General features: G+C 37.8%; 1 protein-coding gene across 1 annotated transcript in view; it reads left to right on the plus strand.

Moving 5' to 3' along the window:
* Window positions 1-18,997, plus strand: part of LYST (lysosomal trafficking regulator) — a 170,585-nt gene that overhangs the window by 17,506 nt on the left and 134,082 nt on the right. The window contains exons 2-3 of the mRNA XM_059170397.1: window positions 6,019-6,108; window positions 10,029-10,227. Coding sequence (XP_059026380.1) covers window positions 10,036-10,227 — 192 coding nt within the window. The 5' untranslated portion in view covers window positions 6,019-6,108; window positions 10,029-10,035. The remainder of the gene's footprint in view (window positions 1-6,018; window positions 6,109-10,028; window positions 10,228-18,997) is intronic.

Below are 18,997 nucleotides of genomic sequence, written 5' to 3' on the forward strand. Positions count from 1 at the left end.
TATTCCCTCATTTTTTATTCTTTGAGCTCAGAGAGATTGGTTGCCTGCCTGTATTGTAGCTTGTGTATCAAAATCTGCCTGGCCTTTTTCTCTTTCCTCACCAGTCTGTATCCCTGTTTTGACCATATGGATTGTTCTCCTGCTTGTACTTTAGTTCTCTTTCCCTTCCTCCACCCACCAAAACTCTCATTTCTACATCGGTGACACAGTCTGCGCTATCTGATGCTAGATCCAAGCAGCTGAGCCCTGCTAGAGAGTCTCAACCATCCGAGAAAAGTGATTCTACCCAAAATTCATGGGTTTTGACCTCTGCCGAGCTCTCAGCCCACCAGAAGTTCTTTTTACTTACCCTTGGTCACTACTCTCTCCATCCTTATCTGTCTGCTTCTCATTTTACATTTTTATACCAAACTTAACATAATTCTGTCAGGGACTTGACTTGAGCTGCTCTCTCTGTCTGTATGCCTTTACTCCCCCCTTTTCTTTTCTTTTCTTTTTTTTTTTTTTTTTAAGATTTTATTTATTCATTTGACACACAGATCACAAACAGGCAGAGAGGCAGGCAGAGAGAGAGGAGGAAGCAAGCTCACTGCCGGGCAGAGAGCCCAATGCAGGGCTCTATCCCAGCACCCTGGGATCATGACCTGAGCCAAAGGCAGAGGCTTTTAACTCCCTGAGCCACCCAGGTGCCCCAGCTCCCCCCCCCTTTCTCTCTTCCTTTACATGTTCAACGTTTAGTGAGAGATTACATCCTTCATGAAGATTCCCTGACTACCCAAATTGGATTTAGTGTCCCCTTATCAGTACACAACACCCTGTGTGTTGGTTTGCCTTTGCCACTGTAATGGGTCCTTCTTAGAGGCAGAGACTGAAATTACTTTCACATTTTGTGTTCTTAGTACCTAGCACAGAGTGGGTGTTTTAGTAAATGGTAAATGAATAAGTAAGAAACAGTAAGAGGAATATGGAGGAAAGCTGGAATATAGAGAATTAGAAATACAAAGTTATTAAAAAAAAAAAAAAAGGAAATACAGAGTTCCTAAATTTCCAAGTAAAGTTAGATATCATGCCATGGATGTAGTCTCCAGAAGGGGAAGTGTGTGTAAGTTGGCCAAAGGCAGAGTTTCTATTGAACAACTGGAAATAGTATGTGAAGAAAAGAGCAAGGTCAAGTGGCCAGATGAACTCATATTTTAAAATTACATGTGCGGAAGAAGGAAATGAGGATGTGAAACAAAAATATATAGATGTGGATGCAGGAATCTCATGTAAAAGAGGAATACAGCCCTAAGATATAATGCACTGAGGTTTTGAAAAATGTTCAGGCTGACCTTTTACATTTTATATATAGACGATGAACAGCAAGCAAATAATAGATTTTTGTTTTAAACAAACTGGTAGCCGCACTTGTGGTGAGCACCACATAGTACAGAGAAGTTGCCTCACTACATTGTACATCTGAAACTAATATAACATTGTGTGTCAACTTCACTCACATTTAAAGATTAAAAAAAAAAAACAAACCTGATCCTATAATTGCATACAGAGAGTACATGAAACTCAGCTTCTGTTTTATTACTGACTTCTCTGACATGAAGAATGCCCTCTACACAGATTAATAAAGATGGATGTAAGAATAATAGAAACTTTAAGCCCATGATTAGAGAGGAAATGGTACCAGCATCTCTGGCTGCCCTAAATGCTCACATTGAGGTTCAGGTTCAGATTCTGAGAAAATGTGTTAATGTCATAGAGGAGTGGGTAATCCTTGAGCAATTCTGGGGAATTTGAACACTATTAGAAAACAGTGGAGGACCAAAGTTCCAAAATTACAAAACAAGAACATAGATTCTGTAGACTTTAGTGAGCTTGATGCTACCTCCACAAACAATTCTAGAGATCAACTTAAAAGATTCTCAAATATTTACAGAAGGAAAAGATGAGCAGTAGGGTTACAGGGGTTTTCTAAGAATAATTCCTTCCGGATAACCCAGTTGCTACCTTTGGCAGGGACACTGCAGGCACAGATGGGAGAATGCTGTGCCTGTCATCTATCTAGACTCCCATAAGGGATTTGACATCCTCCATTCTGTCATTCTGTGCTTGCAAACATGTTGGGGAATTGGACTGGCTGAGATACGGGTCCAGGAATTGAAGAGCCGAACTCAATCTTAATTACTAATGGCAACTTCGTAAGAAGTCTCTTATGGGCAGCTGCTTTCAACCTCATTCCACTCAGCAGGTAACACCTCCTCCTACTTCTCACTCTCAGCCCGCAGCCTTGCAGTTTATTCCACCAAGAAAAGAGAAACCCCCAAATATTGGTCCATTCGCTGCCAGATATACCAATTTTTCTGCGTGTGCTGACATGGTCTGTCATCCTTTTCGTTCCATTCCATGAACTGCCGGTGTGCCTAGCACGCGTACACCGCATCCCCTTCATACTGCCCACTGCAGCGACCTCCTTTCATTCTAGTTTTTCTTCTATTTTCCTTTCTTCTTTGGAGAAATACGCTATGTAAACATGCTATAATAGTATCTCAGCTTACAAATATGCTATAATGTCACTTGTTAAGAAAAAAAAAAAAAAAGCACCACCTCCCCCATCCCATGTTCTGTTCAGCTGCCCCCTTTATGGCAGAACTTCTCAAGAGCCGTCTTAAACTCCTTGCCCCTCTTCTTCACCGCCTTTGCCACTCCACTGAGACCATCTGACAAGGTTGTTAGTAACTTCCATGTTGCTAAATCTAGTGGTCCGCTCCCAGTCCTCATCTTACTCAGCCTTCCAGCAATATTTGACATGTCTGGTCAGGTTTTCCCATTTGAGGCTTTTTTTACCTGGTCTTTTGGAGGTACCACTCCCTTGATTTTTCTCCTGCCCTGCTTGCTGCTCCTTCTCAGTCTCCTGTGTTGGATCCTACTCCTCTCCCTGATGTGGGGATGCTAACCCCAGGGCTCAGTCCTAGAATCTTCTCTGCTTCATTTATACACATTTCCTAGGTCCCCACAGATCACTATGATAGCCACTGGCTACAGTCCTGTCATTGCAGAAAGTTCTGTTGGACAACACGCTCTGGGTTCTAGTACTGTTTAAAGACACCTGTAAGCTGGTAACTCCCCAACTGACCCACCAGGTCCAGCCTCCCCACCTGCGCTCCAGGTTGGCAGATCCGCGGGGTCCTTCGCTTGGTTCCCACATCGCCTGTCAAACCCAACATAGCTCACGCTGAACTTGATTTTCGCTTTCATCCTGCTCTCTTCCCAGTCTTGTCTATCACTAAACTGTGCTTTTCTTCACACAGGCTTAAAATGCCTTGGACTGCCTGCGGTGGGAGGCAGGCAGGAAGGAGACTCCCATTGTTGGGGAGAAACAGTTCCGGGGCAGCACTTCTGTTTCATCTTTCCACACTTTACTTCAATCCCTGGCAAGTGGGAATGAGTGACTTCTCTCACTCATTGTAATACTTTTTAACTTTTCTTGCACTCAGTATCCAATGCATCAAACATAAACTAACCTCAAGGCCCTGGAATTCTTTTCCTAGATGCTCACATGACCCATTTTCTGACTTCATTCAGGCTTCTGCTCAGATACCACCTCTTAACAGTCCTTGTCACCCTCTCTGAAGTAACATCCCAGTCACTCTGTATCCTTACTGTTTTATTTTTTATAGCACTTACTGATATTACAGTATGTTTGTTTTCATCTGTCTCTACCTCATGGAATCTATGAGGGCAGGGATTTTGTTTTTGCCCTATTCCCAGTGCTAAAAATAGTAGCCAGCAGATAATAAATGTCCCATAAATATATGTTGAATTAAATGCCATATTATGAAATTTCTGAAGAAATGAAACTTAGAGGTATAGCTAATACATTGTCAGGTTTTTGCTCTTTGTTTTGGCCATTCATGTTTTATACTTTACCAGTCACTGTATTAGAAAAACTTATTTTCCTGAGTTCATTTATAAGATTATAGGTACTTTGTTCTTATGATTTTCATTTATTTTAATATAAAAATTCTGGTAACATTGTTGTGAGGAAGTTTTATTTATTATGACATTATAATAATAGTTGCATTGGAAGTTGAATATGATAGTAATAAGGAGGATTTTTAAATTTAGCATTTTGGCTATAAAGTAGAATAAGTGATAAGATGGGGTCCCCATCCTTAAGGAATTCATGACCTTGGGGGTAAGACAGTCATAAGTACCTACAGGGTGTTTATGTAGTTTAGAAATAGAGGCAAATACATACAATGCCCTAAGGACATCTTCATTCTATTTTTTAAAACTCTATTTGCAAACTTCATGGACACCCAGCGTAATGCAGGATGACAAAAGTTTGAATGCAGCTGTATTTATCAAGGGTGGTGGCAGAGTAAAAGAGGTCACGCTGACTGTGCTAGCTGGTAGAATTACGATCTCGGATAGAGTGAAACTCCATGGACATCCAAGCTGGGCCGTGCAAAATACAGTTTAAGAGATTTAGAGAAATCACTCAGCATGGCCTAGAAATGTCCCCCAATAACAAAGAAAAACAGACGGATCCAGTTGTCTGTCAGCTTCCACTTCTCATGCCCATGCCGAGTAACCTGGAGTCACCATGGCATCCCCCAATGGACGGCTCCACCTTGTAGTTGTCCAAACTGGAGTGTAGTCAGAGTCACAGCAGTTAATAAAATACCATCTTTAGACTCATAATTTGATTGATAGTTTGCCTTTCTATAATTTTAGAGTTGAAAATAGGTGGGTGGCTTGTATGAGCTGAGGACGCGGCAGGAGCAGGTGTTGAGGGTGAACCGAGACCACATTCCAGGGCTTTCTCCTTTGGTTGGCAGTGACGCACTGGCCCCTGGTGCTCCGAGTGCGGCAGCAGGAGTGAAGCTTAGCCTGTGCTTGGGTAGCTGTGTGCCTGACATGGGGCTGACCGGTCTAGGAAAAGTTGTCTTTCCTGCATCACGCAAAGCCCTGTGTAGTCTTAACAGCCCCCAATCCATTTTCTGCCTCCTTTATCCTCAAGTGCCCAGAATAATGTGGTATAAGTAGTTTGCCAAGCTGAGGGGAATTCAAGAAAGTTCTCTAGATTTGTACATTTTGAAGGAATTAAAGATCACTCTGATTTAAACACTTGTTTTAAAATAAACATTCATGGTTGCCTTGTACCTGTAAGAAGAAAATGTTTTTTATGCCTTGCCTGGGCACAACTATAGAGAAGGGGAAAACAGGTAACTAAACGGAAGCATTTGTTGCTACCCTAGAAGTAGGAATTCATCCTTTAGTGTTCAGAAATAACCTTCATTGTGTTATACACAAAAGGTTAATTCATTTTTTGGGCGCCTGGGTGGCTCAGTGGGTTAAGCCGCTGCCTTCGGCTCAGGTCATGATCTCAGGGTCCTGGGATCGAGTCCCGCATCGGGCTCTCTGCTCAGCAGGGAGCCTGCTTCCTCCTCTCTCTCTCTGCCTGCCTCTCTGTCTACTGTGATCTCTCTCTGTCAAATAAATAAATAAAATCTTTAAAAAAAAAAAAAGGTTAATTCATTTTTAAAACGTGAACAAGGATATGAAATTTAGTGGGAGTTTATTCATTGTTTGGTTTTAGTATTTTTTTGAGTTTTCATATATCCTCAGGTGCCTTTCACTCTCATAGGAGAGTAATAACTTGGCTACCCGTAGTATGTATGTTGATGGTATTCCACTGCCTCTAGACTCAGTGTTAAGAAGACTGATACTGAGCTGATTCCCCTTAGTTAACTGGTGATTTACCTGGAGATTGTGAGGAGTTGGAAGGAAGGGAGGAGTAGGGATCTGTGATCAAGTTGCCTTGTTCAAATCAAGTATGTTCCAACACTTCCTGTCTCAAGATTCCATTCTTGGAGCTCTAGAAATTTCGTAGTGTGTTCTTGAGGTTCAAAAACTTCTTTGGCTTCTTTCACATCAAATATGATGGTTTTTGTGTCAGAACTTTATTAAAATTACTTGTTTTACTATTACCATTAATATGTTTGTCTTTTCTTTAAATAGGTGAAGCTTTATTCTAGGAGTATTTATTTCATCTGGTTCATGAGCTCAAATTGTAAAGACTCTAAATGTTACAGAAGTGTTGAGAGATTGGTAAGTATTAATGTAATAGATATAAGCAGCCAAAATACTTGTTTCTGTCTAAGCTTTTGAAACTACGTAGTTATGTGACATTAATTAAACCGCAAAGTACAAACAACTAAACTTTCCTTTAGTAGAGATGTATATATAAATTGTGGTATACCCATACAATGGCATATTACATAATTGTTTAAAGGAACAAACAATGTTGAAAGGAAAAATAAAGTTATAAAAGGATACATATATTATACTATTTATAGTTAAAATAGTTAAAACAGTATTGAATTTTTTGTGGCTGTAAACATGTAAAAACTTATAAAAACATGTATAGAAATGATAAACACTAACTAAAGCGAGGAAGAAGTGAGGTGGGGTGTGAATTTCCTGTACTATAAGGTTTGATTTCCTTGCACACACATACCCACACCACACATACATACACACACACTGATCTGAACACTGCACACTGTTAATTTTGCTAAATCTGAGCTTTGCTATATCCGCCTCTTATAAATTCTTTGTACTTTTCTGGATATGTGAAATATTTTAAAGAATCTTTAAAATGTACCATGCTGGGGTGCTGGGTGGCTCAGTGGGTTAAAGCCTCTGCCTTTGGCTCAGGTCATGATCCCAGGGTGCTGGGATTGAGCCCTGCATCGGGCTCTCTGCTCAGTAGGGAGCCTGCTTCTTCCTCTCTCTCTGCCTGCCTCTCTGCCTACTTGTGATCTCTGTCTGTCAAATAAATAAATAAAATATTTAATTAATTAATTAATTAAATATACCATGCAATCATCTTTTCAGTTGGCATTCAGAATGGCTGAAAGGCATTCATTGAAGTTCAACATCCCTATTAGATGTGCAGGAAGAAATGAGTATTTATTAATGTGCAAGGCGGAAGTATCTCCCATCACCCCTACTGATGATGTTCTGTTGCTAACTAGTGTACTTCGAAGAGTAGTAAGTGTGTGAATACTGGGTAGGAGAATTCAGAATTTTTGTTATTTGTAGATGATAGTGTTTTATGTCTGGAAATCTCAAAAAAAAATTAATGAAAGTTCAGTAAGAAGTTTGGATATATGATTATTGCATCAGCATAAATATACTTCCATTTGCCTCCTACATACTACTTCTCTTTCCTAATTAGATTATATAATGGAAAGAAAATCCCTAGAACAACAGCAAAAGCTACAGAACACCCTGGAAGAGACCTAACAAGAAATGTGTAAAACCTATTGTAGGAGGAAGTAACAGTTTCTGCCACAAGCACATAAAGGATAAATGTGCAAGTAGTGTAAGGGTGTTCATTGCAGCTCTGTTTGTGATAATCAAAACTAGAAATAGCCTAAATACTCAGTAAGAGATTGGCTGCATAGTTAACAGTACTCTATATGATGAACATGTTATATATGTAGGCAGCAGCGTGCCAGAAGCTAGTAGAAAGAGTAAGAGAGCGAGCATGTGAAAAGATTTCCAAAATATCTATGTGAATCAAAACAGGTCAGATCACTTATATATAATACCCTATTTATGTAACTGTCTCTATTTTATGTACATTTAAAAATCAGGAATAACATACATTTCTGCATATATTGTAATGTTTTTTGCCATCCTGGCATCTTGTGCTTATAGGAAGTAGCATTGAAATGATTTCCTCAGTAATTGTCATACCTAGATATTCATACTAATTTTTATTATCTTCATTTCCAGAAAATAGACCCTAATTATTACTGTAATTTTTAAGTTTTTCACATTTTTAATATTGCTAAAGTTGCAGTGTGCCTTGTACTCAGGGGTGTCTAGTAAGCACTGGGAGCCGGCTGTGCTTGGTGAAGGGGTCGCTCTTGCCTGCTCACGGGGGAGCTCAGTCCTTAGTGGCTGATATCAGCACTTGAAATGAGTTACACGCTTGCTGTACTACATCTGATGAGTTTTAAATATTTTTGGAAACTTTCTTCTGATCCTATGTGGTAAGATTAGGTGCCAGCATCGAAACTTTCAGAATGATGTCAGCATCTTTGGAAGAAAATCCCAAGAACAGTAGTGTAGCACTTTTAAGAATGGTGGGTAGTCTTGACGGCCTAGAAGGTGAGATAAAAAGGCATTGTGTTATACTTTAATTGGCAGTGTTACTTGTTTTAGTGGTGCACTAAATTATGTACCTTAAAATCTGTGACAAAATAGGTGAAATAAGTTAATAAAATCAGTAACTATGGACTGAATATAGTTGTTTATATATTATGTACATATTATAATATATAATTAGTTTATATTAATATAAATTATAAATTATTTGATTTATTGAATAATTTTACCTTATGAAAGCTTTATAAAAAGTCAATGTTTATATAAGGGAGGATATTTTGAGATAAATAATGTACATTTTATTTTTTATACTTTTTCCTGGTAATCAACAATGTTAAAACTAATGAACTTTGTTATGCTACAGAGGAGATTGTTATTATAATAACACCTAGTATTCTGATGGGAATCCAGGACATAAATCATCAGGCCCCAAAATGAACAGGAACCAAAGTAGTATTAGGAATTTCTTTAGTGTTTCCCTTTCATGTCTCTCTGTTTCCCTTTGTATCCTAGTAGTTCATTTTCACCCCATTGTTTTCTTCCGCGCCTCAGCTACCTCACAAGGACTACCACAGGCCCATCTTTATGTGGCTTTGCAACTCATCAGCTGTGTCCCTTTATTCAAATTCCTGAGACAGAAAGAGCCTGATTGGCCGGTTGCCTCTTTGCAAGTGGCATCGTATGGGTCAGATATTGCCCGCCGGATGCATGCCAACTGCTCCTGAATCAGGCGTGCTTCGCTTAGTTAGGGCTCAGAGGCTGGCCCTGCCCCTTGGGAATGGGCTCCACTGCCTTCTTTGCAGGGGCTAGGAGGCATCCGCCCACCCTGTCCCCTGCCCCGCCCTTGGGTGAAGAAAGACTCCACAATATACTTCTTTTTTTTTTTTAAAGATTATTTATTTATTTATTTGACAGAGAGAGATCACAAGTAGGCAGAGAGGCAGGCAGAGAAAGAGGAGAAAGCAGGCTCCCTGCTTGAGCAGAGAGCCCGATGCGGGACTCGATCCCAGGACTCTGAGATCATGACCTGAGCTGAAGGCAAAGGCCTCAACCCACTGAACCACCCAGGCGTCCCAACCACAATATACTTCTTATTTAATCTCTCCAGGTTAAAACGTTTTTAAAGGTTACCGGATGTCTCAAAATTACTTTTTGCCCTGTTCTGAAATTCTTTGGGAATTTTATTGTTCATGATTTTTCCTTTCTAAATAGTTGCCCATCTTTTTTCTTTATATTGGTGTTTTCCCTCTCTTCTGTCTGCTTTACCTTATTATCTTCTTTTATCTCAAAATGTCGCATTGCCCTTTGATTTAAATGTATAGGAAGAAGTGAAGTGGCATAGCTTCAGCTGCAATAATTCTTCAATTTTTATTTACCTGATGGTAAATCCTTTTCTCTCCATTAAGTGAACCCTGGTTGTTGAGGGGAGGATGTATGATTGTCAGTTCCATCATGTGAAAAACAGTTTATATTTTTAAAAAGATCCATTCATTTTTTTGGAAGCCATGTAGAGCAAGAACAGTGCACTATACATCCTATGATGAGGCTGTTAAAGAAGGTCAGAATTCACCTTAACTGCCACCACTCGCTGTGTATCTTCTCACTGTGCTTTCACTTCCTGTTCTTGGTAATGCTCAGGGACTGTCACACCCACAACTATTTCTGCCATGTGACAATATTTAAGGAACACCTAACTAGATCAGGACTATGTCTGAAAATATTATTGGGTTAATTACCAATGCCCCATAAAGTCAGTCTTTGGTTAAAAACAACCAACCTTAAAAACACTTAGTTTTAAACATAAATTTTTATTTCTCTAATCTTCTCTTTTGGTAATATTTATTTAATAGCTCGGTCATGAGCATCGATAGTAACTCACTGGCGCGTGAATTTCTGACGGATGTCAACCGGCTTTGCAATGCGGTGGTCCAGAGGGTGGAGACCAGGGAGGAAGAAGAGGAGGAGACACACATGGCTACGCTAGGCCAGTACCTTGTCCACGGCCGAGGATTTCTGTTACTTACCAAGCTAAATTCTATCATTGATCAGGTAACTTTTTCATATCAAATAACTTTTTTACCAGTTTATTATAGTTGGTTACAGATACAGAATTTCTCCGTTGTTTAGTTTCTGAGAGTCTCTTTGAGATAAAGACCTATTTCTAACATCACTCCAATAAAGAAAAGTAGCCCAGTTTATGCACATACTGTTTATTTGAAGACTTTTCAAAATGTCTGAAATGTCTTAGGATTATAAATGGCCTTTCTTCTAACATGATCTCATATATATTAAGCTTTTTATCCTAATATCAGTGTGAGATAGCTATGATTATTAGTAGAGACCTTAGATTTTGATTCAGAAAAACATTTGCACTTTCAATAAATGTCAGATATGTTTTTGAAAGGTTTACTGTAATAGAGAATTTGCTAATTCTGGGGTGAAAATAGAGAATCCTTAAACCAGTAATTACTGAGTTCTTTAGCTTATATACATCCAGTTTTTTTATACCTCATTGTGTTTGCTCAAAGTATGGTCTGAACATATAGTATTTTGCTGTTTCCTTATTATGGAATTAACAGAACTCTAAAGCTAGTTGGGAAATAAAAATGTCATCCAACCTTCTTTTGTGGATGAAAAACCGAGATGCAGAATATTAAGTAACTCAGACAGGCTTAACTTGCAGCCCAAACATGATTTATGTCTTTACTTCATTTTAATAAAAAACAAATATGTATTTTACAAAAGAAAAAATTTAATGTTTGCTTTCAGGGGACTAATTAATGTAGTTAGATAATATTTCAATTAACTTGAAAAGATAATAAGGGCTCTGTAGCACCAATATGACAGACATTTTTCAACACTTATGACTGTTACTGGCTTTAGTAGAAACTTACTGTTGAAATTTTTTGCTATCAAAGCATTTTGCTAATAAATACATATATTGGGTAAATACAGAGACTAAACAATGACTCTGTTTTCACTATACACTAAGGAACCTAACAAATATCAGAGAGTATCTGCTCACTGTGGTATCCACCTGTCATGAAATTTTCCAGAGTATTTTCCAAAATACTATGTATTTTTACTCCTTTCATGAATGTTATTTATTAAATGCCTAGCTACATGTAATTTAATTTTTATATTTTGTCTGACTTTTCCATAAATAAAATTTAAAATTAGAAAAATTGTTTGTTAGATCATGTGTAGTAATTTTTATTTCAAAATTTTATGATTTAATAAACATATAATGTTCTGTTCATTTTCTTACCCCACATTAGAACATTTCAGTGTTTTTTCTCTTTTTAAGATATCCTATAAGTAGCATCAGAAATATCAAATGTGCAGGAATAAATCTAACATGTACAAATTTCTGTACATAATTCTATAAAACATTTTTGAGAGAATCTAAAGACAACCCAAATAAATGTAGTACTACATAATTTTCATGTATTGGAAAAATCAGTATTGTAAGGATACTTGTTTTTTCTAAATTAATGTATAGATTCCAGTGCAATCCTAATCAGAATTTCAGTAGGTTTTTTAATGAAAGCTGTAGATGTTAAGATATAACCCATGTATCACAAAATTTACCCATTTCATATGTACAACTCAATGGAGGGTTTTTTTGCATTTTCTACATCTTTATTTTCTTCTTTCTAGATCTATTTTTTATAAGACATATTACTTTATTTTTCCCCCTTTTTAAAATTGTGTTATGTTAGTCACCAGACAGTACATAATTACTTTTTATGTAGTGTTCCATGATTCATTGTTTGTGTATAACACCCAGTGCTCCATGCAATACGTGCCCTCCTCAATACCCATCACCGGGCTCACCCATCCCTCTACCCACCTCCCTTCTAAAACATGCAGTTTGTTTCCCGGAGTCCATAGTCTCTCATGGTTTGTCTCCCACTCTGATTTCTCCCCGTTCATTTTTCCCTTCTCTCAGTATCCTCCATGCGATTCCTTATGTTCCACAAATAAATGAAACCATCAGAAAGGATGAATATCCCACTTTTGCATCAACGTGGATGGGACTGGAGGAGATTATGCCAAGTGAAATAAGTCATCAGTGGTTTTTAGCATAATCACAGATATGTGCCGCTGTCACATAGCCACATAGAATTTTAGAACATTTTCATCACCTCAAACAGGGACCTGGCACCTTTTAGCTGTCACGCCCCTATCCCTCCCATCACCCTCAGACCTAAGCAAACACTAATCTACTTTCTGATTCTATAGATTGTATGCTTTCTCTTTTAAGTCATGAAATATCTTTTAATATATTATTAAATGAATGAAATCATCCAAGTCATAATTTCAACAATATTTTTTCCTAAGGTAAAACCTTGTGTTCCCTCTTCCTCAGTCATTCACCTTTGGACTATCTGTAGCAGTGGTAGTAGGAACCAGGAGGAACAGTAGAAGTAGAGCGCAAAATAAGTCCTAATTAAAAAATGGGATTTTTTAATAATTAAATAAGATTTAATTATTTAAACCAGGAAATGGAGAATGATAATTTGGATCCTTAAGGTGAATTTAACTAAGCAAGTTTAATCACTTAGGGTGGATTCAAAACAGTAGATCTAAAACAGTGCATTTTAAGAGGAACTTCACCTTTGTTATCTGTGCCTCTCATGAATGGGAGCACTTCTTGGGTACTCCAAGCAAGAGGCTTAGAGTGAAGTCCATAGCTACCCCTCCACTATTGTGCAAGGACTTGATTAATAGATATTTGGTATAAATAATTAAATAGACTTTTTATTGCTATATAATTTATATGTAGTGAATGCACAAACGTAAAATGTATAGTTGAATGAGTTTGACAAAGACAAACACCTATGTAACCATAGCCGAGATCGAAATTTAGAACATTGCCATCACTCTAGAAAAAGTTTTTCATGCCCCTTTGCAGGCAGCCCCTCCCCTTCCTCTCCTGCCACACAACCACAATTCTAATTTCCAGCATCTAAGTGTAGTGCTGCTTGTCCAAGAACTTCATATAAATGGAATCATGCAATATGTACTCTGGTGTCCCAGAGCTCTGTTATGCATAAAGCAGTAACTCACCAAGTTTTGATTCTGGTATTTTGTTGTATGGATATACCACGATTTGTTTGACCATTCACCTGTTGTTTAACCATTTGGCTTTTGTTTCCATTTGGCTCTCATAAATAAAGCTGCTCTGAACTCCTTAAAAAAGTCTTTGTCTGAATATATTTTCATTTTTTCTGGGTAACTATCTAGTATGCAATTGCTACGTCAAAGGGTAGGTGTTCATAAGAAAGTGCCAGACTCTTTATTCAGAGCAGTTGTGTCACTTTTCTTTCTCACCAGCAATGTATGAGAATTCTAGTTGTTCTGTATCCTTTCTGATATTTGACATTGCCAGCCCTTTTAATATTAGCCATCTTAAGCAAATATGAAGTAGTATCTCATTGTGATTTTAATTTGCATTTCTCTAAAAACTAATGATCTGAGTACTATTTTATGTGTTCATTGGCCGCTCATACATTTTCTTTAGTGAATGTCTATTTAAGGTTTTTGCCCATTTTAAAAGTCAGATTATTTGCTTTGTATCCAGTTGTAGTTTTTTTTTTTTAATATATCCTGGATACATGTCTTTGTTGAATTGCAAATATGTTCTTTGTGGCTTGCCTTTTCATTTCTTAACAATGCCTTTAGAACAGCAGATTTTTAATGTAGTGTGTTTTATATCCTAAGAAATCCTTATCTTGCATCCCAAAGTTGCAAAAGTACTCTCCTGTTTTTTTTTCTAGAAGCTTTTTAATTAGTATTTTTATTTTTAGGTCTGTATTCCATGTGGAATTAATATTTGTGTACAGTGTGAGGCCACAGCTGTAGTTCCTTCCTCCCTCCTCCTCCCTGTGCAGTTACCCAGTCATTCCAGCCACATTTCTTCTTGAGAGTCTGCCCCTTCCCCATGGAGAAATCGATGGCTCCTTTGTGGAAAATCTATTCGCCATATACTTGGGCTTTATTTCTAGACTCTTCTGTTTCACTGTCTATCATCTGTTTGGGTTACTGTGGCCTTTATAGTGTGTCTAGAAATTAGGTGGTATAAGTTCTTCAGAGTGTTCATTTTTCATTCAGTTCATTCATTTCCAGAATGTTGGACTATTCTAAGTTCTTTGCATTTCCATATAAATTTTAGAAGGAGCTTATTATTTCTATAGAAATGCTTGCTAGGATTTTAGTGGTGATAACATTGAATCCAAAAATCAATTTGCAGAAAATTGACAACAATCTTGAGCTTCTCAGTCTATCAGCATGGTGTAAATATCTGTTTGAGCCTTATCTAATTTCTCTGCCATTTTTTATTTTTAGTGTCTTTTTTTTAGTGATTTTTAGTCTTGCATTTTTGGTTAAACTTATTCTGAATATTTTATTATTTTTAATGCTATTGTAAATGGCATTTAAATTTTTATTTTCTGTCATTTGTTGCTGTCATATGTTTCTGTCAATTATATAGAAATATAATTGATTTTGGTACATTGACCTTGCATCCTATGCCTTTGCTAAATTCATTTATTTGTATTTATTTTGAAAATTTTCTGCAGATTCCTAGGGTTTTTTGTGCACACGATCAAATCATCTGTGAATAATAATTTCACTTTTCCAATTTTTGGCTTTTAGTGCATGATCTCTTATATACAGACACATTAATCTGTTTATTCTTCAGAAAAAAATAGTCTCCTTAAATAGAAAAAATATGTTCTTTTCAATGGTTAAAGATACCGTGGCTGAAGTTTATATGCAGACTTTTACAGATTTTTTGAAAGAAAATTCGTCCAGCCCCAAAAGGAAGAGTTATCTTAAATTTTAATCTTGGCACCAGCATCAGTGAGATGGGTAACTTCAGCTCATGACCAGCTGCTTCAGATCTCCGTGTCCTCATCAGGAACAATTTATTTATTTTTTAATGTTATGTGTAATTTTTTTTGTAATTTTATTTTTTTTCAGTGTTCCAAGAAGGAGCAATTTAAATACATTTAGTTGGATGACTTAAAAGATGTCTCCAATATAAAAAGTATTTGTTTTCATATAACATTTGATAACAGTTTCTAATTTTTTCTATACTCTGGTTATAAATATATACAGCTTAATTCTGATGTAGTGGATAGAAAATCACAATAATTTATTACCAACTCAAGTGTGATAAATATTACTTTTTAAAACTTTGGCATATAAATTTTCATACCTGTTCATGCTTTATGAATGTTCTAAAAAGTTATTACTTATTTTGCTGAGTAAAATGTGAAGTTTTACTGGAGGAGGTTATGTATTTACGAACAAAACATTATTTAAAAATTATAATAGGTATCTTTTTCAGCTGTTTTCTGTGTAAGAGAGTACCTATTTCTTCCCATATTTCTGTAGTGTTATCACTTTAATATATAGTGCTACATAAATGGCCAATCAATGTCATATATAAAATATGTATTATAGAAAAATACCAGACCCTTTGTAGTGGGGCTGCACAATTCATTCACTGGTTTATTCAGCAGGCCATAAAGAGCCTGTAATATCAGCAGCTCTGCTAGATGCAGAGGTAAAAGAACAGAGACTGTCCTTACTGGGAGCTCTTAGCTTTTGAAGAGGCAGACAGATTGAAAAAAGGCAATGATGACAAACATTTTGTAGGGTGTGTAAAGGAGAGGGCGATGAGGAAATGCTTCTTAGAGAACTTGGCATCTCTAAGTAGGGATTAGCAATGTAAAAAGGGGGGAAACATTAAACCAGGAGAACTGCAAATGCTGGCCTTGGAAGCCAGAGAAGGAAGAGCATTCAGTGACCTAGCAGTAGTTTATTGGGGTTAGAGCAAAGGCTGTATGTGCAGTTTTGGGGTGCTGAGAAGACTGGAAGGCAAACCCCATGTACCATACTAAGGAAGCGTAAGTTTTTTCTGAAAACCCTGGGGAGGTTTTTTGTTTGTTTTGTTTTGTTTTTTACATGGAGGAGGTTTTGAAGCAAGAAAATAGGCAATGAAAATTATTCTTCAGATCTGACAAGTTAAGTCATTGAAAATATTAGCAAGAATGATTTCAATAGGAAAATAATGCAAACTTTTACAATTAGTGGAGATAATTATAGTAAGTGAACTTTATTTTACTCTGGTTCTATGGATTCTGTTTACACACATGCCAAGATCTATCTGTGCGTGATTAGCTTGGCAGGAATGAAGGAGTAGGGGAGATGCTGGTATTCCTACTTGGAGTAGTGAGAGCATCTTCTTGGCCACTAGATGGTGGTACTACCCAGAGAGAGCAGGTAATCTGGTGCGTTATCTCCCTTTACACCCAGGCTGATGATCTGAGCAGAGTACATCAGGCGATTGCTGCATAACAGAGCAGTCTAAGAACTTAGTGGCATGAAACAAAAAGGGTTCCTTTGCTCATGTGTCTGTGAGTTGGCAGCTCCAGCAGACCCAGCCAGGATCACGGCCTCCGCTAATTGTGGGGCCAGCTGGGGCCTCTGACTATGCAGTCTGTTGGCAGAAGACTGGGGGCTGTTGGATGTCGGCCCGACTGCCTCAGTTCTCATCCACGTGACTTCTCCGATGTCAGTACGTGAGGCTCAGCTTCTTTATGTGGTTGAGGAAGCATCATTCCAGGAGGGGGGCAGAATAGCTACAACGTGTAGCATAACCTCACTTGTGCCACATTCTGTTGTCAAAGTAAGTCACGGGCCAGCACAGAATGAAGGGATAGGAACATAGACTCCATCATTTCAGGAGAAGAAAATTTGTGACCATATTTTGTCTACCATCATCTCCTCTCTGGCCACAGTTACTAGCATTCCTCCCACACTTCCTCTCCCACAGGACTCTCAAAGTATTGTCCTATCATGGCATCAGGCTTGAAGTTCCTGATCTCATGATGTCTATCAGTTCTGGATGCAGATGAGGCTTCCCGGTACAGTGCTTTGTTTACAGCTGTTCTTGACTGAGAGACTTGTGAACACAAAAGCCACACTCACAGTATACAGTGATGAACAGGGACAAGTTAACCACACTGCATACTTGTATTCAAAATGGAGAGTGACTGGAGGCATGGAGCAGTCACTGACCCACTGATGTCCTAGTGGGCATGTTGGTGCCCCTGTTCTTCGGACAAGGAATGTTTTTTTCTGTGGGAGTGCTTCCTTAATCCATGGTTCTCCAGGGCTCTGGGATCCGTCCTCCGAGGCGTCTCACCCTGCTTCACACCTGTAGAAAAAGGGGAGACCAGTGGTGTCTATTCATTTTGAATTGTCTCTTCCTTTTAGTCCAAACTGTCGGCATTCTTTAATAATACAGCTTTCTTTAAAAGTGTTATGGGTTTCCTCTGACTTTTAATGGAGTTACCACATCCCCCAAAAGCCAGAGACAGATCTCTGCTTTTGAGACAGATCTCTCTACTTCAGACATATAAAGCTTGTGTGGAGTAATGCCGGCAGGATTCTTGGTAGTACTTTTGTCTAGCTGATAGGATTTACTAGGTAGCACCTAAAGTCTTTCTGGAGTCCTAACAAAGAGTAATATAACCAGTTTATAACCCTGCTTTGCTGGGAAGGGAGGAGGAAAGGCCACAGAAACTGGTTGGGTGAACTGGGGCCTGCAGACCCAAATCCTGCGGCCAGTCATCTGTTTCTGGACAGCCCACAAGCTAAGAATAGTTTTTCATTTTTCAAAGGTTGTTAAAAGAAACAGAAGAATGTACAGCAGAGGCCATATATGATTCAAAAAGGAGGAGATGTTTACTAACAAAGATTGCCACCCCTGTTGTAATTCAAGAACTCTAAGCAAAAATGTTTGATGAAATGAATGCATTGAAAAACTCAAACAGATTAAGAATAGAGGATGCCATATACCAAGAGGAGAAAAACCAATAATATTTTTTAGGAATAAGTTCTATAATAGAATCAACATAATAACTCTTTATGACTATTTCTGTTCGTTATCATGTTTTAATAACACACAGTAGTAAAGTGGATCATCAAAGTAATGACAGCTAAAACGTGAGAAAGATGGAGAAATAAAAATACCATTCTTAAAGTAGCATATACAGAAAAATCCAGATGATCGTAATTTCCTTTAGCCACAGCTATATAGCTAGAAAACAAAATTAAAGATTCTTTTTACAGTACTAATGAAGAAATGTTCTTGTGTGTGTGTGTGTGTGTATACACACATACATTAGAAACAATTATAAAATTCTGATAGAAGAAATAAAGGACTTACATATATTTCTGTCTATGGCTAGAACATTAAATTTAATTAGCATGTCAAAATCCAGATTTAAAGTAATATCATTAATACCAATTAAAGTAACTTTTGTCATCTTCCATCACATTCTGAATCCAGTCCAGGCCCTAAGCTTAGCCTGTCATCCTGAGGTCCTTGAACCCCACTGGTTTGGTTTTCACCTGCCTTTGCAGCATCCTGGCCATCCATCTGCCTCTCCTCTCAGCCCTTCCTCAGACTCACTTGCCTCCCTGTCCCCCTGACCCTGCCACCATTACTTGAACTGAAAGGAGCAATGCCTGACACCTGATAGATACCTAAAATATGTTTCTTGAGTTGAGCTAAAAAATTACCACCTAAATGAGAGTGATTTTACTATTTATTACTGCTCTGGGGGAATTTAAAAAGGCATGTTGCTGTCCTTTTTCCTGCAGAAGGGGAAACAGAAAAATGTAAGTATTAAATGAAGAGTGGTGTGATTTCTATAGAACGGACAGTGTAGGAATAGCCAGGAATCCGTTTATGGTGTATGTTGCCAAATATGGCATATTGAGAACTTTCTCCTTGTTG

Source organism: Mustela lutreola, chromosome 4 (assembly GCF_030435805.1).
Source record: "Mustela lutreola isolate mMusLut2 chromosome 4, mMusLut2.pri, whole genome shotgun sequence".
NCBI lineage: Eukaryota > Metazoa > Chordata > Mammalia > Carnivora > Mustelidae > Mustela > Mustela lutreola.